This window comes from Cavia porcellus, unplaced genomic scaffold (genome assembly GCF_034190915.1).
Source record: "Cavia porcellus strain 051 isolate PalLab524CR breed Dunkin Hartley unplaced genomic scaffold, mCavPor4.1 scaffold_4, whole genome shotgun sequence".
Lineage (NCBI taxonomy): Eukaryota > Metazoa > Chordata > Mammalia > Rodentia > Caviidae > Cavia > Cavia porcellus.
The window spans coordinates 21,728,029-21,751,531 of NW_026947487.1; the positions used below are offsets into that span (position 1 = coordinate 21,728,029).

The 23,503-nt window shown below is 37.9% G+C and overlaps 1 protein-coding gene across 10 annotated transcripts in view; it reads right to left on the bottom strand.

The window, feature by feature from the left end:
* Klf12 (KLF transcription factor 12) overlaps nucleotides 1-23,503 on the bottom strand; it is a 390,323-nt gene that overhangs the window by 22,386 nt on the left and 344,434 nt on the right. For 9 of the 10 annotated variants that reach the window (XM_063246840.1, XM_063246843.1, XM_063246844.1 and 6 more), the window contains one exon: nucleotides 4,050-4,207. In XM_063246840.1, coding sequence (XP_063102910.1) covers nucleotides 4,050-4,207 — 158 coding nt within the window. Of the gene's footprint in view, nucleotides 1-263; nucleotides 3,339-4,049; nucleotides 4,208-23,503 lie in introns of those variants that run through there. The other variant, XM_063246845.1, reaches the window with a different exon arrangement.

The following is a 23,503-nucleotide window of genomic DNA, read 5'->3' on the forward strand; positions in this document are numbered from 1 at the left end:
GTATAGATCCCTTCATTTATTAACATAGAGAAGGACAAACTTTAGAAACTGCTTGTAGGGATGGGAGGGGAAGTCAACAGGACGAAGATGTGTTATGTAATGTATCAATTCTGCACGATGTAACCAGTATGTAAGGAAAACACGCATAGTAAAAAAATATTAAAACAGAGTAAGTTAGTGTTTTTAAAACCCAATAAAACACTTCCTTAATGTGCAAAATTCTGAATGAATTATCGTTGGTAAAGCCAGACACACAAGAAATGTGACTAATGTGACTACTTTAATTTGGCTTACTTTTAAGAACAATAGTTTTCAAATGAATTAAAATGATTATAAAACATGATTGGCTATTGAGTCCCACAGATTTATTACATAGCAAGATAGAAATCTGGAGTATAAAACATTTCCAGTTTCTTCTGACATGGGATACTTCTATATGTTCTAATTAACCTTTTTAAAATATGGTTTTAAATATAACTTTGGCTTTTAAAAAATATATCAGTAAAACACAATCTTCAGCAGAACAATGATAGTCCATTTTACAGTCATGTCTTAGGAGAGTTCTTGCTTCCTCTTTTCAGACCCCGTGCTTAAAGCAACATCTGGGGCTAGTGCCCCATCTAGTGGCTGCATGAATTACCGACGCCTCCATTTTATTTGTACCGTATTTTAGAAATTACCATAGCACTTACTGAAGAGAAAATAATGCTAATTTTAAACAGCAATACCAAATTTTCTTATGAAATGCAAACTTAAGTTATTTAAATTCAATACAATTTTTAAAGTGTGGAAATCATCATACACAGTATTCATGCAAAGCCGAGATTTGAATGACTATTAATGTAAATACATTGCATATTCATTTAACTGTACTGTACTATGCATCATGTAAAGGAGACATTCAATTCAGGGCAGTTACTGCTTAAGCTGATGAACGTACATAGAGTGACTGCTGAGATATATTTTTCTCCTTTTTAACGTACCTTATTATTTATTACAGTAATGGCATTTCAGACTAGTTGGAACATCTTAAAGTTATTATCTAAACTGCACATCAGTGAAAATATATTTAACTAACTTTAAGTTTAAAAAGCTACTCCTAAGCATTTCTCTAAATTCCTCGCTAATATCTAGAAAATCATTCTCTCATATTCTTATATGTTTAAATTACTGAGTCCTAAATAATAGACAACTGATCAAGTACTACTAAAGCACAGAGATCTACACGTAAAGCCAGAATTAACCTGCCTTTCTCACAGAAAGTTCTCACTGCTGCCTGTCCCCTCCCCTCCCATAGCGTGCGTGCTTTTCATAAGTCATCTGCTATTATCCCAAATGCCACATTAATTATTGTTGGTCACACACAAGTAACTTGCTCAATATGCCTGAAGCAAAGGGAAGGTTAGAAGATATTTATTAAAAGCATGTGAACCAACCTGAATTTCTGTAGACCCAGCATTCATTACATTCTGAACACTAAGTAATGAAATCTTGTACATATTTATAAATTAGAAGCACAAGCTCACTTTGAAGCAGTTACAGCAATTAACCTAATTTTAGTTCTTCTTTTTTCCTATTGAAAAGTGATGTTACTGACTGATGGTTCAGGAGACTCTGCCTGCACAAGTTACAGCCATCTGCTGGTATCCTGGGCACTGTTTCATGACAAACACAAAACTGCAGATCTGCAAGGCCCTCATATGAAATGGTATTTACATATAACCTATATACATCTTTTCATGTACTGCAGGTCACGCTGTATGTGGTATAATACTAACACAGAGTACATGGTAGGTAAATAGATATTGTACTGTATTGCTTATGGAACACACACACACACACAGACTCTCCATGGATGCTCAGTGTACGTGCAACTTTTTCCCTACAAAATAGTTTTTATCCAAGAGTAGTTGAATCCACAGAGAACCTGCAGATACAGATATCACAAAGTCTCTGCTAAACAGACAAATGGATTTGAAACATCTTGGTTTGGGGCAGGAATTTAACAAGGCTATTTGGATGCAGGTGTGAGATAGAGATGTGGATTGGAAGTAGGACAAGTCAGTGAACTCTTTGCTCTTAAAGAATTAAGACCTGTCTGGATGGAGGTTCACAGGTTACGTCTCGGGAGTTTCTCCTTGTATGGATTTTACTCAATAACCCGAACATTAACTGGCAAAGATAGAGGAGCTGAAGAAGACAGCAAAAAGAAGGTGCGAGGAGAGGTTGCAAATCATTTCAACTTATTAGAATAATGGGCCAAATCATTCTATACCCAATACAGTGGGTATAGAATAACCCTTCTGAAGGCTGGAAAAAGTATGTGCCACCTGCAGAATGCTGATTCTGCCCTCTATCTTCAGTCAGTGCCTAAACACTTGCAAAACCATGGCATTAAATCCCTCAATAGTACCTAAAGAAAGATCTTGCTTTCTTTCACTCTTCATCATGTGGATATGTAAACCAGAGGTGTCTATGTGAAATGAGGCCAACACGTATTCCAGAAACCTCAAGGTGAACAGGAATAACATAAAAATGTGATGATTCACTGACAGACCATCTTTCTAAATAGAAACGATCCCATAAAAACATCAATAATATGGCCTGATCATACTTCGTGCTCTGATTTGTACACTTCTGGGATGTAGCATGTTTATTTAACTTCTATGTTTTTACACTCATTCTTTGATTTAATGATAAAAAAAGTTGATGTGAAAATAGTACCTAAGTAACATATGAAAACCTCTCATGGAGAAGCTCAGAATCAGGGTAAAGGAAGAATCTAGATTACGTAGAAAAGGGAAGGAATTGGGTATAGACAGGAAATGTGCAAAGGACAACTTAAAATGTGTTCAGTCAACCATTTTGAACATTGTAACATGCTAGACGAGCAAAAGGAAACTCCAGATTCTGTAATGCTTTCCTGACTTCAGGCAAGTCTCCTGTGCCACAACTACATTGCAAAACAATGATGCCCAGCCTAGAGGTTCAGTGTTCTGGGCCTGTAGTGCAGCGAGACAAATAGTTAGATGTAATAACACAGATAAGTAAATGGCAAAGAGGGCCAATTTAGATTACGTTACTACCTGAGCTTGGAAAATGGTCTGCATCATGTGGTTATTCTGTTTTCGATGGCAATCCTATTTAGGTGGCCACCTGGGAATCTGTTCCACTTGGTGCTTCCAGCTACAAGCAGATGCTGAGGTCTGATTGCTGTCAAGCACAGGCACTGGACTAGGCTGCTTGTTGCGTGGCATGTTTTACCAGGAAACCATGGGAATACATTTTCCTTTTCTACCTGGCCTTTGGTGTTGCCCTCCACTCTCCAGTCACTCCTCCTAGGAACAGAAGTGTGATTGTGAGCTCTCTTCCTATCTTCAGTCCTACAAAAGACTCCTACAGAGGGCACACAGGTACACCTGGAAACTCCGGGGACACTGGCTTGGGAGTGTAGAAGCAGAGATGGGTGGGCAAGGGCCTAACTGACAAATCATCACCTCTCTTCCTAAGTGGACAGAATAGGGGATGGAGAGAGGGTGGTAGCCAAGTCACAGAATTCCATGTGTTGGTGATCTTTGTCTCGAAACAGCGAAGACTAAGAAATCATTTCGCTACCACACACACAACAACAACAACAACAACAACAACAACAACAACAACAACCCAGTGAGATTAAAATAGGATATGTGGAAATGTTTCTAAAACTTCTCACAAATCTATGTATGCATCAATTTTATTTGTTTACAGTTTGGAGGAAATGGATTAAAAACATGATGTAAGGGGGAAGTGGATAAGGTGTAGCTTTAAGAGAAGAGAATAATTCTATCCATCGTTTGTTTACTGTGCTATGTGGACATTACTAAACCTGATGACCTTCATACTAAGATTTTGGCTGGTTTTTAAATCCAGAGAGAGAGAGAGAAAGAAAGACAGACAGACAGACACATACACACACAGATGGAGAAAGAAATGAAAATTCATCGTGCCCAGAAGAAAGCATTGAAATAATTCAGGGCAGATGAAGGCAGGCGAGGGCGGCAGCCTCGTACCTGTATGTGTCCTCCGGTGAGCTTTCAGGTGAGAACTTTTTGTGTACACTTTGTTGCATCCCTCGAAGTCACATCTGTGGATCCGCCGTTTCCGGGAGTCTGGGGATTCAGACCGTCTCTGGCGTCTTGTGCTCTCAATACTAAACGGTGAAATTGAACTGGAGAAAGAAAAGTAGAGTTACATGGTGAGATGCACAGCCTCCGTTCTGGCCGTGGGGCCTTGGACTTCACAGAATTAGGACCACGTTCCCTGCTGCCCCCAAAGTCAGGCAGCATGGCTGATGCCTGGCCAAAGAGTCCAGGGAGAGAAAAACATGCTTAAAACGACAACAATAGAAATGACAACTTAACTCCAAGTGAAAGTAGTGGCAGGTGAGTAAATCGCTCCTATCAAAAGACAACATTTGATGGTAGTAAATCAACACCTCATGGTTTTGAAGTTCAGAATATCCTTTATAGAGACTATTTTAGGAAGCCCTGCTATAAACAAAGGAAAGGAGGAATGCATTTACTAAGTACCAGGAGTGACTGAGCTGTATAAAATCACAACGCACACTGCAAAACAAGTGAGGTCGGGCTGAAAGAAAAGACATCACTATAACAATAACATGACTCATGGACAAGCGATCGCCAAGCAGTAAAATGTACCTGACATTTAACTTTTCTCCTTGGTGGTTTCTCATGGTGAGGAATAAAGTACACTGTATTTAAAGATTAGCTGTACTACTAGTATTTAAAAAAAAAAGTTTTAGCTCTGAAGTTCGGCCCTGACTTGCATGTTGTTTAATCTTAATGCACCAGTAGAAAAACAGGATTACACAGCAATGTTAGGTAATTGATTAACAAGTACCTTTTTAAAACTCTGATCTCTTTTGAAACAGAAATAAAGATTATGATTCATCAAAATTGCAGCGAAATATGATAAAGAAGTATTTCTACCATAGAAATGTATCACTCTTTATTCTGACATAGGTTGTTTTTCCATGTTAGAATGCTTTTAAAATTTGTTTTTATTAATGAGTCACCTCTTTAACAAACTAAACATTGTGGATAAATATAAATTTCCCCTTGTCTTCTACAATCACCCTAACTCCTTTCTTTAGCACCTTCCCACTCTTACTTATGTTACGTATCTGCATTTGTAGAAATTCACATACTGTCCATTGAAATAATGTAAGTAACATTATGCTGTTCATATGATTCTGCCAAGTTCTACTCTGGCTCTTTTTAATTCAACATTAAGCGTTTGAAATTTATCCATACTGATAAAATAGTTTGTTTATTTGAAATGGGATATGCTACAACTTGTCAATTCTCAGATGCACTTTTTCTTCATATTTTAACATATCTAATACCAAAAAGCTTCTTGCTTGTTATCCTTTAACTGGAATAATTTTTTCTCTATTGGTACATATAGAAATGGTGCATTTTACAACAGATGATATTTTTACTTAGACTAAAAATTGGGAAACTTTTTCCTATGGAGACAGATAGTAAATACTGTATTTCAACTTTGAGGGCCCTAAGTCTTATGTCATAACTAATCAACTCTGAAACTGTATAATGAAAACAGCTATAGGTAATATATAAAGAAGTGTGGTTCTAATAAAACTATACTTACAATAACAGTGGGTTGCATTTGGTCCATGGGTAGTTTGTGGACTCCTGACTTTCATGAAATAAGGTACTATTCAATAAATTTGCATTACAGAGTCTTAAAAAATCCATTTCTTAAGTGACAGATGCATACACTACTTCTAATACTGTTCTACTCTATTGTTCCAATATATTTTTTCTCAAATGTGTCCTTCTATATATATACACCTTTCAAGTTTTCAACATATTCTTTCCCTTCTGCAAATGGCACATTAGTCAACCAAGCTTTATATTATGTAAGATCGGAGATGAATGATGTTTGTCCACCTGTATCTCAGTCTCATGCAAGATCTGCATTAGAGTGACCAATATGCGATATGTGTGGCTTAGCAAATTTTCTCAGGCTTTGCATCAATCAGTGTAGCTTTGTGGTTTTCCACAAACTGAGTCAGTCATAGGGACAGGAGTGTATTGTGACAAGGGTCAACAGTATGACTGGCCTGCCCCAGAGAGAGCAGGTTTAGTAAAGGTTTACTTAGCTCACATTTTGCATAGGTTTTGATTTACAATCAGCTGGCTCTAGGGGGGCAGGGTGGCTTTGCAGAGAACAGTTCATGGCAGGCAGAAGACAGCAAAGTCAACAACTGATCTTAACAATGTCTTTCTGCCCCTTTTATACTCTATCCAGGCCGCAGTGCCAAGACAATCAGTGAACTGATCACACCTCCTTAATCACAGCATCATACACTTTAGATTCAGCTACCTCTGAAAAGCCCACCTCCCCATGACTGTATGAGGCTTTGGGGAGCATCTAGATACAAAACATAACATTCACTCTGTTTTGAGGCTATCCATAAATATGGGCCTATAGCAACAATGACCTGTCATTACACTTCAGGTTTTCTGTTCTTTCCTTTCTGTTTCTCTAAGCAATACGTCTGCTGTTTACAAGGCACTGGTGATGTCCTCAGATACTTTGGTACTTCAAAAACTGGACATGTTCTACAAGAACAAAAACGTACATGAAGCTACTGCCTTTGCTAGCACAGAATTCCTGCAATAATCCTTGTTATAATCTTGGTATGAGGCAAAGTAGTTGTTGCTGCATTCTCAACTGCAGTACTAAATACATCGTCCAGTGCAGAAGAGCAATAAACTGAGGCCCACTCCCTTCCCCAGGAGATTGGGCCAGTTAGAGGGGTACGAAAGCCTGCAGGGGTGTCCTGGGCACTACATGACAAAAATTAGACCTAGAGAGAACAAATAAGTGAATCATAACAGTCCCACTTGGAATGGCAAGTTAAATTAGAATTACACCCAGAGAGGCTCAAAAAGTCATATCCAGAAACAGGTCTATTTAAATAGAAAGCATTGCATGGCTGCCATGAAAGAAATTAGGGTTAACTGTAATCAGCAGGTAATAAAAGACCATTTGTCATGGGTGACCTTAGTGTGATGAGATGCCCTTCACTGAAATTGGAGTTCCTACAGGAGCTAAGGAAAAAAAAGCAAGGACGTTTTTTCAAGGCTAGAAGAGGACACACAGAAAATGTAAAAATAAGAGCAGAAAACAGGGCCACAGAGGGGCTCAGCAAATTCCAAACACACCAATCTCAGCAGGGCTCCAAGAAGCCTGAGGACATGAGGACACTGGCAGGTAACGTTAGTAGCCATCTCTTACAAATGAAGAAACTGAGGCACAGAGAAGTTAAGGCAGAGCAAAGACAAAGATGATGGCTATTAGAGGATTTGGACTCAAGAGGGTAATTTCAGAGCTGAATCTGAGTGTCTCACTTCACTGATTCAGACAAACAGGCAGGCATTACAGACCAGCACATGTTAGAACAACCAAGTAATTAGTAACTGGTAACTTCTCCCTCTAATCTAGCCATCTCAAACAACAGCATACCAAACATCCCTAAATGTAGCCTTCTATAAGATACTTTTTAGCCAGATGTTTAGCTCAGTGGCTCAAGTGGAAAGCACCAGGTCCTGAGTTAGATTTCTGGTACCAAAACAACAACAACAACAACAACAACAACAATAAAGACAGTTTAAATGATAATTTTAAGGTAAGCCCCGAGGCATGTAGTACGTTTACTATTTTCCTAAGAAAACAGTTTTTTAAGTTCTAAATTATAATTATATATTTATTCTCATTTTTTTCTTTCTTCTTTTTTTTTTTTTTGGTTTTGTAGTCCTGGGAATTGAGCCCAAAATCTGTGTCCTATGTGCTTTATCACCAAACTACTCTGTACATCCCTTTGAGAGCCGGTTCCCTTCAGGTTCTCCAAGCTAGCCTTGAACTGTCAATCTATGTGCCTCAGCCTCCTAAGACACTGGGATTGCAAGCATGGGCCACCACTCCTGGAGGGAAAATGATTTTTTTTAAAACAAGCAGCTGGCATTAGTATGTGACAGGGACCATCAATGCTCTGGCATTCTGATTCTCTCTGTCCTGGCCATACCATCTCATTCACAACTGTACTAAAAAAAATTCTGAGTTGACTGCACAACGGAGTTACCTTACAGAAAGTAGGGGGCACTGCTGTGAAAAGTGTATTTCTTACTGTTTTCAAAGCTTATTTTAAAACTATTCTGATAAAGACATTAAGCATCACCTGCTGGAATTCCTGATTAGTTTCTGCCAGAGAATACATGTAAGTAGAATAACATCCTTGTTAGTAATCAAACACCTTGGGAATAAATTACCAAGGCCATATCCAAAGGACAGTAGAGAAGACTTTCCGTTCATCTGGATTTACACAAATCCCAGGGAGAGATTCTGTTCACACAGACAAGCCAGGCATCTGCTATTCTGTAGACTTTCCCTCAGCCAGCAGATGGCTCTCAGAAGCATCTTCATACTGCAACACGCCTTCCTCCCAACAAACCACAACCTCCCTTTCATTGGAGATATTAACTAAGGGAAAGGTGCTGTGTAGATATGCTCACTTCCAAATCCCCAGGGGACACACCCCAAAACAGGATGGTTTCATCAATGTAAGGTTTTCCTTCATGCTTGTCTGTAGTTTCCTACATAAAACTGGTACTGAACAGACTGAAATTCTAAGATTAGTAGTTGTCACCCTTTCCAGAAATCATGACTAAGACATTATGTCACTTCACATTTGAATCTGGATTCAATAAAAATGTTTTTACAGAATGTATAAATCAAGAGCAATGTATTTGCTACAATGTGTCAAAAAACTCAATCTCATAGACTCAAATTAGTTTGACACTTTTTCATACGAAGAGAATATGCCTGAGATACATTCTAATTGTCATTTCGTTTATTTAGTACAGAAGTCTCCTGTGAATTTAATGGAGAGAGAATGAGCCTTTTTGGATGTGAGGGTCTGGGATGAACTCACGGTGCATCGTGGTCCTACTCAGCTATAAGGACTGACTGCCACTAAGGGTTTCCCTCATATTTTCAGAGTCTTACAGGCTTATCTTCTTGGTCTCTCCTTTTTTTTTCATGATATTTTAGCAAGTATTATCAGTACTATTAAGGAAAATTATTAAAGATAATCAAAACAGAGAACAGTAATCATGACTGGCACCAGCCATTCATGGCTTTATGATTATTACTGGTTTTATTATCTAGCTTTTATGATGAAACCAGATTGTCAGCTGTGGGAGAGGAGGGCTTGTAAACAAAATGTAGATCTATTTCAGATGCACAAGGTCTATTCAAAATAGTTACTTTGGAGGAAATTCTATGCATTACAATTATTTTACCCCCAAAACGAATTCACAGTGTTTCAAAGTCACTGAAACAAAAACTTCTGAATTATATTAAGCACACCCACTGACTGGAAGACACAAAACTTGCTTGAAGCTAGGCTTGGTGGTGTCTGCCTGTAATCCCAGCACTCAGGAGGCTGAGGCAGTAGGACTGTGGCGAGTTCAAGGCTAGCCTGAACTGCATAGAAGACCCTGTCACAAAAAAAGCAAAAACCAAAAAATGAAACAAAATAAAACCCCAAAACCAAAACTTGCTCAGTATGTCCATGGAATTTCTTCCGAAAACAGATTTAAATTTGGTTAGGCCAAGAGTCACAGCATAACAATTTCAAAACGCTTTCTAGGTCAGAATTGGACTGCAGGTGATTATTTTAAACTGAATGCGTTAGACAAGCCCTGCCCTCCTTGGGGCACAGGTCTACTCCGTGCCCTGCTGCCTTCTCAGAACTGCATTTTTAAACAGCCTGTCCTACCCATGGGCTCCTGCATACACTTAATTTTGAGACACTATAATCATGATTATTTAAATTTTCTTTATTTGACTAAAGATTAACTTTAGCTACTAAAGAGTGATGACAAAGTCTTACATAGTACATCTGTATTATCAGTAGATGCCTAAAAGGGGAAGAAGAAGGCAGGAAAGGAGCTCAGGAGCCTTTTCTACCTCTGAGGAATTTTCCATGCACATCAGCCAAAGCCTCAACAGAGCCTGCTCAAGGGCAGCCCTGGACAAGAAGGGGTTCATGTTTCCCCATCAGAAGGATCTTACAAAATAAATTCACTGATAAGGTCACACCACGGGCCTTCCCCAGACAAGGACAGTATATAGTAAGTATAATGAGATTCTGCATTTCAAATATTAAAACACATAAGGTGTTTCAAATATACAATTTCAATGAAATATTATAAAGCAACTATAACAGAAACTTCTGACATGATTATCAAAACAAACTTTCATCTATTTTATGGTGATCATTAACTAGATCTATGTTACACTAGAGGTTTGTTTTATTAAAGAGCACTGAAATTATATCAGCTAACTATCTGGTACTTAAGCTTACTAAATTATTGAAGTTTTTATTGCACATATGGGGATATATATAAACAACAAGACCAAACAGGACTCACTGGTGGTGCTCTGCCTGAGTATTCTGTGGTCAAAACGACCATCCAGCACCGTAAGAGCTGATGTGATTATTTCCTACTCTATAAGACTGAAGCACAAAACTATTTATGATTTTAATCTTCTATAGTGATTTTTTTCAAATACATGTATCATACTCTTCCTGAACTAGGCTTGTTAATAAACATGGAAGCAAAACCAAAAAGAAATATATGTTGTTCACTAAACTGGAGAAAAAACAGGGCTAAGGATGTAACTCAGTGGTAGGGTGCTTATTTAAGGCCCTGGGTTCCATCTCTAGCACCACTACATATATATATATACACACACACATACATAGGCACAGACCTCCTCTTTTAAAATAAAACAAATTGAACTTGAGGTTGAGTTTATAGAGTTTTAAACTTTTTCAACTAATAAGCCCATTACTATCGTTAAGAAAAAAGATGAAAATCTTGATTTTTTAAAAAAAAAATACACAGGATTCACAGCCTGAAAAAATATGTATGAGTCATAGGTTACTGTAAAGTATGAGCAATGGTATCTTGGAATTTAATCTCTGATTTTCACATACCTCATTTCAAATGTATGATTACTGAATGGAATTTTCATGAAGTGTAGCTAAGAGCAGTGTCCAGTACATCCCCTATTCTCAACACTGTGCTCCTTCTATCTGTTTTGTTAATAACTATTAAAGTCTAATTTGCATGCCATAAAAATCTCTCTGTGATGTAGTAGCACTCAACAATTCATATTTTTTGTGCAGTGATCAACTTCCTCTAGTTCTAAAATGTTTTCATCACCTTAGAGAAAAATCCTCTGCTCATTAACAACACTCTGTCTTCCCTCTAGCTCTTGGCAACTTGTATGTCCCTATACATTTGTCTGCTCTGGACATTTAACAGAAAGTAAGTAATACAATACATGATTTTTGTGTCTTTTTTTTTTCCGTAAGCATAAAATTTTCAAAGTTTATCTTTTGTCATGTGTTAATACATTATGTTTCTTTTTATTATTAAATATTATTTATGAGATTGGCCTACAGTTCTCCTTTTTGGGTCTTTCTTTGGATTTGGTATGAGAGCAATACTTGCCTCCGGGAATGATTTAGGGAGGATTGCTTGCTTTTCAATTTCACTGAAGAGTTTAAGGAGTATTGGCATCTAAACTTCTCTAAATTTCTTGTAGAATTCAGCTCGGAACCCATCAGGACCTGGGCTTTTCTTTGATGGTAAGTTTTTAATTATGTTTTCAATTTCAATAGCTGATAGTGGGTTATTCAAAATTGCTGTATCTTCTTGGTTGAGCTTTGGTAGTTCATGTTTCTAGAAATCTGTCCATTTCCTCTGGGTTTTCCACTCTATGTGAGCAGAGATTTTCGAAGTACGTATTCATAATCTTTTGACTTTCCATGGGATCTGTAGTAATTTCCCTCTTTTCAATTCTTATTTTGAGAATTTGGGTATTTTTCTTTCTTTTTCTTTATAAGGCCAGCTAGAGGTTTGTCAATTTTATTCTCTCAAACAACCAGCTTTTTTATTCAATAATTCTTTGTATTGTTTTAGTTTCAATTGCACTGATTTCTGCTCTAATCTTTACAAACTCCTCTCTTTTATGAGCTTTGGGTTTAACTTGCTCTTCTTTTTCTAGAAGCTTAAGATGAAGCATTAGGTTATTTGTGCTCTTTCTGTTTTCTTGATATGAAAATTATTCCTATATATTTCCCTCTTAAGACTGCTTTCATTGCATCCCACAGATAGCAGTATGTTGTTTCTGCATTTTCACTGAATTGTAGGGATTGCTTTTTTTCTTCTTTAATTTCATCTGTAGCCCATAGATTGTGCAAAAGGTTTTTATTTAATTTCCATATATTTCTGCAGGTTTTGCAATTTCTTTTGCCATTCATTTCCAATTTCAATGCATTATGGTCAGATATTACGCATGGGATAATTTCAATACCTTTGCAGTCACATAAGAGCGTTTTATGGCGTAATATGTGGCCTATTTTGGAGAATGTCCCATGCACAGCTGAGAAGAATGTGTATTCTGATGTGGTTGGGTGGAACACTCTGTAAACATCTACTAAGTCCAATTGCTCCCAGGTATGATTCAGTTCTATTATTTCTTTGCTGACTTTTTGTCTAATTGATCTATCTCTTTGTGACAATGGGCTGTTAAGGTCTCCTGTTATAATTGTGTTCTTGTGTATTTGGTTTTTCATGTCCATTAGTATCTGTCTTATATAGTTGGGTGCTCCTGTATTTGGTGCATATATATTTATAATTATTGGTTCTTCCTCTTGAATTTTTCTACTAATGAGTATGTAGTGACCTTCTTTATCTCTTTTAATCACTTTAGGTTTGAAGTTTACATTGTCTGCGAACAAAATAGTTACCCCTGCTTTTTTCTGGGTTCCTGTTGCATGAAATACTGTTTTCCATCCTTTGACTTTCCATCCTTTCCATCTATGAGTTTCCTTTTGGGTAAGATTGTGTTTCTTGTATACAGTATATTGTGGTATCCTGTTTCTTGATCCATTCTGTCAACCTATTTCTTTTGATAGGTGAATTGAGGCTGTTTACATTTTGGAGATCACTGATATGTACTGGCTCGACTTTGCCATGTTATGTTCCAGTTGTCTGCTTTCTGTTTTTCCCCATTGTTTAACTGCTTGGCCTACCTGGTGGTTTCTTTCTGTTGCCAATCTTAATAATGAACACTGATGCCAAGATTCTCAATAAAATACTGGCAAATAGAATGCAACAAATCATCAAGAAGATTATACATCATGACCAAGTGGGATTCATCCCAGGAATGGAGGGATGGTTTAACATATGCAAATCAATAAATGTAATACATCAACAGAGCCAAAAACAAAAACCACATGGTCATATCAACAGATGCAGAAAAAGCTTTTGATAAAGTCCAACATATGTTCATGATAAAAACCCTTCAAAACTTGGAATACATGGTATCTACCTCAATGTATAAAGGCCATCTACGACAAATCAACAGTCAGCATTATACTACATGGACAAAAACTGAAAGCTTTCACTTTAAAGTCAGGAACAAGACACCGATGTCCACTATCACCACTCCTATTCAATATAGTCTGGAAACACTAGCCAGAGCAATCAGAAAAGAGAGAGAAATAAAAGGAATAAAGATAGGAAAGGAAGAAGTTAAATTATCATGATTTGAAGATGACATGATACTTTATATAGAAAACCCAAAAAACTCTATTAAAAGACTACATGAAGTAATAAACAAATTTTGAGTCAATGCTCAAAAATCAATAGCATTCCTGTACACAAAGTCACTGAGAGAAATTATGTAAATATTGCCCTTCACAATAGCATCTAAAAAGATGAAATACTTAGGAATCAACCTAAGAATATAAAAGACCTATCTGCTGAAAATTATGCTATGCTAAAAAAGGAGATTGAAGAGGATATTAGAAAAATGGAAGGATATTCCTCGCTCTTGGCTAGGAACCAATATTGTGAAAATGGCCATACTCCCAAAACTGTTATATTGATTTGATGCAATTCCATTCAAAATACCATTAACATACCTCACAGTTTTAGAGAAAACATTCCTAAAATTCATTTGGAAACAGAAGAAACCTAGAATAGCAAAGGCAATTCTGAGCAACACAAGTAAGGCAGGAGGCATCTCAATTCCTGACTTGAAACTATACTACAATGCCACAGTGACAAAATTAGCACGGTACTGGCAAAGAAATAGACCTGAGGATCAATGGAACAGATTAGAAGATGCAAACACAACTACAAAGACACTCAGCCACCTGATATTTGACAAAGGGGCTAAACATGTTCACTGGAAGAAGGATAGCCTCTTTAATAAATGGTGTTGGAAAAACTGGCTCACCTGCCAAAGACTGAAACTAGATCCATGCCAATCACCATGCACAAAACTAAAATCCAAATAGATTAAAGACCTAAATATTAAAACAGAAACACTAAATCTACTGGAAGACAAAGTAGGTAGAAGTCCTGGAGACATAGGGGTAGGCAGAGAATTCACAAATAAAACACAAACTGCATGGGAAACACTTCAAAGAATCAACAACTGGGATCTCATATTATTGAAATGTTTCTGCACTTCAAAAGAAATCACCAATAGAGTGAAAAGAAAACTGACAGAATGGGAAAGAATTTTAGGCAGAAACCCCTCTGACAAAAGACTTATATCCAGAACATATGAAGAACTGAAATATCAAGCTCCCGAGTGCTGGGATTACAGGAGTGCACCACCACACCCAGCTCATTGTATTTAATATTTTGAAGAGTGGCCAGACATTTCTTCGAAGTCACTGAACCATTTTATAATCTTTCCAGCATTGTGAGAAAGATTCAATTTCTCCACATCCTCCAACACCTGATGTCTGTCTTTTTAATTTTAGCCATTTTTAAAAGGTATGAGGTTGCATGATTGCAGTTTTAATTAGCATTTCCCTATTGACTAATGATGCTGACAATCTTTTCAAGTGCTCACTGGCCCATCTGTATATCTTCTTTGAAGAAATGTCTATTTGAGTATTTTGCCCACTTTTAAAATGCCTTGTCTTTTTATTGTTGTGTGTAAGACTTCTTTAGATACTGTGACTATAGATCACTTATCAGGTGATTTGTAAGTATTTTCTGTGGGTTGGTTTCTTTAAAATTTTTTGATTATGTACTTTTCTCATTGATGAGACAAAATACCCTCACCCAAAGTTAAAGGAAGAAAGGGTTATTTACATCACAGTTTTTAGAGGCTTCAAGGCAGGGTGGCTCATGACAGCTAGGCAACTGTTCATGGATCAGAAGACAGCAAAAGCAACAAGAGGAGAAAGAAGCCACTTTCTGTTCTTATACTACAGTTCCTTAAACTGCATCCAGCTTAAATGGGTTAGGGCAGTGCCAGTCCAATCAGTGGACTGATCCAGCATTCAGGCACCCTTAGTCCTAGCACTGAAGTAGGAATCAATCACAAACTCTCAATACAGTTACCTCTAAAATTGCATGATACAATGGAATACTACTCAGCTATAAAAAGGATGATCTTGAGGCCTTTATAGGTAAATGGAGGCAATATGAAAATAACCTCATTAGTGAAATAAACAAGACTCACATGAGTAAATATCACAAATTAAATACAATTTATTGTTTTTTAGTGTAAGAAACAATCAAAACTGACAGAATAATGGATTCCAAAAAGTACAATTGATGCTGTGAAAGTGAAAGGGAAAAGTGCTCTAAAGAGTGTAACAGTATTTACAGTGTGTTATATGACCATATGACTGAATTTCTGTTGAAGCATTGAACAGAAGTATTTGCATTGTGAATGTTTGAGTGTCTAGCCACTATTTATGCTTTGATTTTGTGACTTTGGCAACTATTTTTTAAAACAACAATGAGTAATGTATCAACTAGTAATTCTATGATGATAATTTTTTTTAAATTTAGTGTTGTTCTACCCTTTTCTGTTTTTCTATTTTCTTTAATTTTCTTTTCTTTATTTGAAAAAAAAAAAAGAGAACAATATGCAATATAACAACCAAAAAGATAGCATGAGGCTTAGGGGGGGCATGTAGATACAAATCATAACATTCTTAAAGCACAAATGTTTTACATTTTGATTAAGTCTAATATTTTATAATATATGTGTATGTATATTTGATGTATCTAAAATAGTTTTGACTAACAAAGTCTCAAAATATTTACTCCTGTTTTAAGAGTTTTGTATACACAGGTTTTAGATTTAAATCTATGGTCCATTTTTAGTTAATGTTTGTGAATGGTGTAAGAAATGAAGAAGTGCTCTTATTTGATTTTTTTGGTATGTAGAGATCTAGCCATCCCAGCACCATTTTCTTTATTCTTTCTTAACTGAATGGTCTTGGAACCCTTGTCAAAAATAACCTGATCACAAACATAAGGATTTCTGGAATGGAATAATACCAATCTATTTTGATTTTGTAGCTTTGAGATAAAGTGTAAAATCAGAAAGCATTAGTTTTCAAATTGGTTCCTTTGTTCCCTAAAATTGTTTCCATATGCAACTTAGGATCATATCAATTTCTGCAAAAGAATACGCAGCTGGTTTGGAATAAGGCTTGCACTGAATTGGTCTCTAGACCAATTTTTAGATCACTGTCATCTTACAACTCATAGTTTTTTAATTCATGAGACCTTTCCATTTAATTACACAAATATCTTTGATAGTTTTTCAAATCTCAGTGTTTAAATCACATGTTTCTTTTGTGGAATTTACCCCTAGGTATTTTTTCTTTTTTGCATTATTATAAGTGACACTACTTTCTTAATCTCACTAATTTTCAGATTTTCCTCTGTTAGCAGAAAGATACACAACTGATTATTGTATATTCATCTGGTGTCATGCTACTTTGTTGAGTTTGTTCATTAGTTCTGATAGATTTTTGAGGAACTCTTAAGACTTCTCCAGATATAAGATCATGTTAGCTTCCAATTCAGAATTATTTTTCTTAATTGCCCTGAATAGAATGTTGAGTTAAAGTGGTGAATCAGAACATCCTTGTTTTGTTCCTGATGTAAAAGAGAACAAAAGCGTAAAGGGATTCAGCCTTTCACAGTGTATTTCAGGTGTCTTTCACACATGCTGAAGACAGTCCCTTTTGTTCCTAGTGTAATGAATGTTTTCATCGTGAAAGGACATTAGATCTCTGTCAAATGCTTTTCTTGTATCTACTGAGATAAGCATGTGCCTGTGCTGCTCGTTCTGTTACTGTGGTGTGTTACACTGACTGATTTTCATGTTACACTAGCCCCATTCCTGGGTGAAGTCTCACTTGTAGCGACACACAATCCTTTGTATGTTGCTGGATTCAGTTTGCTTATTCTCTGTGTATATTCGTAAGGGATACTGGTGTGTAGTTTTCTTGTGTGATACAGTATTTGTCTGCTTTTGGTGTCAGGGTAATGTTGGCTTCCTGGAGTAAACTGGGAAGTGTTCTTCTCCCCTCTTTGACCTTGAGCTCTCTGGTACTATGTTTACACTAATAATTGTCCCTTGGGGGCACATTTGCTGCTATTTATCCTTCTTTTAAACATAATTTTTGCTTTCAGCTTGCTTCCACAGAGTTGCTCTTGCTGACATTTCTACGTTATTGGCATTAATTTGGTCTCACCGAAATGTCCTGCTTTATTGTAAGTCTCTGAGCTACACTGTCCACCAAATGTACAGACCTGGTCCATGGTCTGCTCACCTAAGAAGAGTTAGATAGGCACTCTGCAAGTTTTAAAGGACAGTGTCTGTATTACTTACTCTAGATTTCTCTCTTTTCTCTTACTAGAAGACTGTTCGTGATTGGGTACTGCTAGGCCTCAGTGTTCAATTCTCAATGTATACTATATTATTTACTTTACACAGTGTATGCTGTAAAATACTGCAGGTGGCGGAATAATGGATTTTACACATATAAACCTGGAAGATTATCACAAAATTGCATAAAGACAGGCAGAGTAAATTAAATTGCTACTATGGGCAGTCTTATAGCTGAGTAGCTTGGAATGCATAAGTGCCTGCGAATGACAGTCTCAGTATCTCCAGGCTGCACCTCTCTCCCTGTATCATCTTCTACAGCAAACATGAAACATCTTTCACATATCAAGGTGATAACAGTTAATCTCCTACAGTATATTTTCTAAAGATTAAAGGTTATATGCCCTGTTGATATTTTTTTCTTGTCTTTTTCCTGTTAAGAGAATCAGTAAAATAAAAGTAAATCGGTATCATTCACAGGCATTTTTCATCTTTACACTACCGATTCAGTTAGGAAGGGCAAACCCTTTCTGTGAATGCACAGTAGGAAAGAAAGAAGCAGCCATGCCGAGGTGTCTTTGGGGACTTTATACCCCAGTGCAGTATACGGTTTGGTTTCTACCTCAAATACATGAAAAATGACTCAAATCTTTGTCAATTCTATGACATAGAGAAGTCATAGTGTATGTAAATTTTTAGGAAGCTTTAGGCCTACCTTGGTCACTAGTCTGATGCTAAAAATCATTACTTTCATCGATTTATACTCAAGAAAAACCCTACAACCCCATTTCACTGCCTGGCAGTCCTCTTTCCTAGAGGCAGAGAGACCCCCAGACCTTCGGCTGTCTCTGCCTAGTGTCCCCTCTACTGTAAAATGCTTTCAGCTGGCTCTGCTCTATCTGGCCTCTCTCCATCCTGAGAGATCTCCATATTCCTTCCCTCTCATTTCTCCTCCATGCCCAGGCCAACTGCATCCAACAGGGAAACCACAGACTCCTTCTGACCCAGGCAACACTCTTCCACCCAAAGCCTTGAGGGAAAGAAAGGTCAGACCCAAGGTGTAGGTGGGTTCAGTTCTTAGTCTACTAATAAGCATTTCTAAAGGCACATTTTACACACCACGAGTTTTGTTTTAGAGGAATTTGGTGCCAGCTGTTAGGATAATAAAAATTTCTCCAACTTATTATGTATGCAAATCATAATTATATAAGCCATAAAAATGATATGTGATAAGAGAGGCCCAGTAAAGTGCTATGGGAGTCAGGGGAGAGAGCTTCTAATTCTTCTTGGGAGAACAGGGCAAGCACAATGGAGGGCACCAGCTAGTGAGTCCTGAAGACACGGGAAAGTAACGCAATGGTGTCAGAGAGCGAAGAAAGACCTCTGTTAAAGAGACTTTAAAAACTCGCCCAACTTATCTTATTATCAATTTACCCAATGCACACGGTCCCTAATAGGTGGACAATAGGGAAGGACACAAGGCAGACAGAATGACCGGAGTCAAGTGGCATGGCTTCAGGATGCCTCCTGAAAGAAACATTTCTTTTGTAGAGCCTGGAACTATCATGATTTTTTTTTAGTAGGTTTTCTCTTCCTCCCCCTTTTCCTTTTCCTCTTTCTTTTTTATGTTTAAGAGGAAAGTTCTGGCTTATAAAAGGATTCATTGGTGAGGAAGTGATTAATGGAAAGGCCTTTATCAATTACAGAGCTATTTACTGCCATCATCTAAGTAAGTGGGTTCTGTCTGAAACGAAATCCTGTCTTTAAATCTCCGTCAGAGGGGACCAATTCCTCGGCCTCTCGTAGAGAATGGAGAATGTCAGTTCTTGGTGACTGATTGGATAATGAGGGTAGAGGAGAGAGGAATGAAAGGTGACCCCAGCAGACTAGCCTGGGTGACCAGGGAACAGTAATGTATCAACCAGCCTGGAGTCCGAGGAAAAATGGTGACAGGAGGTTAATGACTGAAACTGATTTATATGTAAACAATAGATTTATATTTCAAAGACAATAGGGTAGCATTTTCTATTTATCTGCTACAGAAGAAATAATGTAAAGGGAAGTAGTAACTAGATAATAAGTATTTTCAGAGATAACTTAAATGGGTTTTATAAAAGAAAGGTCATAAAATAAATTTAATGGTAGAGGAATTTCATTAAATGCTGTACAATCTGTAATTCAAAAGGCCAAGTACTAAAAAAAAAAAACTAAAAATGCACAGCTTTTGTTTATTCACTCAATTAACACTCACTAAATTCTTTTAGGAATATTATTAAGTTTACAGTTGGCAGTTTACATACTTGATGACCTAGGTGATTGTTTTTCTGATTGGTTTTAATTATAGCAGTTTGTTTTCAGGACCTCAAAGGGATACACTTAAGCAGAGGGAAGGACAAGGGATCAAAGAAATGAGCTCTGACTTACTATGTATGGCCTTAGGCAGCTTGCTGAGTATACTTTAGAACAGCTTTAAAGAGCAGATCCAGGTCTCAAAACAGCTCAAAACTACTAGAGAACAATCCTGCTGATGAAGTTTCAGCTGTGCTTCAGAAAATCCATCGCTTTCCTAGGCATCAGTTTTTTTTTTTTTCTATAGAACAGTAATAACTATACTTTGCAGTTCATAAAAATGATTAGGGCTATGAAAATGGAAGTTTGTCTGACTAGGTGGATATTTGGGAAACGGCTGCTGTTTCACCCCGTGCTGACCTCAATTATTAGCCCTGCTTCACCAGCTGAGCGATCGGGGGTCACTCATTGAGTCACTTTCCCAAGGACGCAGCTGTGAAGAGGTGGGTGCTGCCGCTCAGCGCTTGTTCCCTCACACACAGAGAACACTGGGTGCCTACAGATGCAAGCAGCAGTAGCAGCCAAAGCACCTCACCTGATGTTCTCCCCGCTGGGCTCTGTGTTCGGAAGCGTCCCTCGGCTCACTCCTCTCTGGCCTTTCAACACGCTCCCTGTGAGCTCTCTCACACTCTCTTCTGCATGGTGTGTGTCCTACACTATGTTTTTGCAGGCTCTGTGTGTCTCTTTGGAGTCCCCTCTTCCTTGAACTCCAGACTCGTAGATCTTTTTACCTTCCACTTGTGCATTAAGCATGATTCTAACCGAAAATGTCCAGAGGTGAACTCATGAGGTTTTCCCCAAACCTGCGCCTTCCTACTTTTTCCAATCTCAAGAAATGATAGGGGGTGAGGGGAAAAAGGAGAGTAAAACAAACAAACAAACAAACAGTAACATGCACATGTAATCACTCCCCAAGATGATATAAACTGCATGAAGTGCAAATACGTATTAATAAAAAAACTAGCAAAAAATAGAAATGATCACTACATTTCTAGCAGTTCAGAATAAAAATGGAATTCCTTTGTGATTACTGTTCTCTTCTACTCCTTACTGTCTGATAGCAAAACCTATTAATTTGATTTTCAAAATGATTTGTTGGGTTTTCAAAAGCGACCCCAAAGTACTCAGTACTTCCGCACCGTCTTCACAGCCGTGACCTCCTTTCTGGCTTCAGGCCATGACGACTGGAATCCTTCCCTCTCACCCTTCCCACAGTTCCTTCTGGTGTGTGATGAAAATGTACCCAGGATGACACTTACCCCTTTAACCATTACTAAGTATACAGTTCAGCAGCGCTGAGTATATGGAAATTATTATAAGCACAATTTAAGAGACATCAGTCAATACCACGTATGGTGTTGGTGCCCTGTGATTGCTCAAGTCACTGGAGAAACTCAGAGGACACAGTCACCCTGGGGGTTCTGGCGATCTGAAGAAGCAGGGCCCTAGTAGGTCCTAACTGTTGAGTGACACATAGATTAAGGGAGCTTGAGGGGAAGCCATTAAGGCACTCCAGACAGGAGGCACCACCTAAGTAGCCTAAAACACAAAAAGATGAAAGGCATTTGGTCAAAAAAGTCTGTCTACTTGAAATTTATAGTTTATCTCTAAAGGCTCAGCAGAGGACAAGGAATATCGGCTGGTGTTTACTGAGCACCATAAATGATGCCAAACACTGTGCTATGTGGTTATGAGGGCTACCTATTTAATTTTTGGAACAACTCTATGAGACTGATATAGTTGCCTTCCATTTAACAGGAAAAGGCAAACTAAGGGAGATGGATGCATGGTGAGAGATAAAAATACAAAGGCAGACTGCGTAAGGATTTTCAACACCACAGCAAAGTATTTATCTTTGTCTTCTAAGCATGGATTTTATCCCTCCCAGCCACTTTTCCATCTGACTTGAACTAGTGGTGCCACCTCAGTGTGGCCCTAAAACCATCAGCTTCCCTCTTTCCAAAGCTGAGCCCATGTGCGTCAGGGTAGGTCTGGCAGCCTCCCTCATCACGGATCACCAGCCAGCCTTCCTTCAGTCCAGCTTGGCGGACTGAAATCCCTTACTTGCCGTAGTATTGTTACAGGCAGCTGAGCTAGACAGAAATATTATGCGCAGGCAGATAGGGCTGGCCCTGAAGCAGCCAGTGCATAAGGGCAGATACCTCACAACCGTGGGGGGAGAGGACACCTCCCCTGTGGGCCAAACCTTAAGACAAAAGATAAATCAAATGCATGTGCATACTTCCTAGGGGTACACATCAGGGATTGATATCCTAAATAGGTCTCTATAGCCCTAAGAAACCAGGAGTCACTAACCCAGGCCCTACGGGAAGAGCCCCTGCTCTATATGCACGCCCACTTGCTGTGTGGCTCACTTCCCCATTTGTCCCTGGTTTAATCGATCTTACCTGAGCAATTAGTCTTTCGGGTTGGCCATTGTTCTGTCTCACCTAGTCCACCTGGTGAGTTCCCACGTTTTCCTCACCTTGGACTCACCTCACTTTGTGGTTTTGCTCTATAAAATTCCTAGAAAAGACAGTTTTTGGCAACCCACTTGGACCTCTTCTGTCTCTCTCTCAGCAGAGACTTTCTTTCTCTCTATAAATATATTCTGCTCCATTGTTCCTAAAATTCATTCTTCGATTTTAGAGAACACAAACTCACACCAGGAACCAAGTAGGAGGGCAGTTTCTTTTCCCGATATCAGGATGGCAGTTTCTTTGCCTTCTATTAGTATACCTCCACAAGCTTCTATTCAGAGATGTATTTATCAGGCACCAAAAACACATAATGAAACTCACTCACTGCTACAGAAAATGGCTGGAAAGTTTGAGAACTACTTCATACACTAATCACATCAACTAAGGACATTATCTCCAGAAAGCTCAGAATTTCTGTAAGTTATGATCTATCCCTAGTAACTCAGAGGGCTAATTATCAACATAATAAATATTTGATTCTTCCAGCTGCTCATATAAACTACAGTACTTTAGGACTATCTGTCTGACTCCAAGCAGTCAGTGAAATGATTTTTACTCTAGGAAAGTCACCATTTTATGAATCCAACCATCATCTCATAATTTAAGTATCAGGTGATGCAAGTGTCTATATGTTAAGGACCTATTATTAAGTAGTGCTTTGCACCTTACCAAGAACTTACTGTGCTTATATAACAGATAATAGGTAAGGTGTAAATCTCTCCATAACGTCTATTATGGTTCCCAAATACTGGCACAGATGTTGGCTGTCAGATGGGTTGCTGTCCTGAAGGATTAGCAGGGTATATTGTGGTCAAGTGTTCAAGCACATTTAACTACATTAGTGTAAG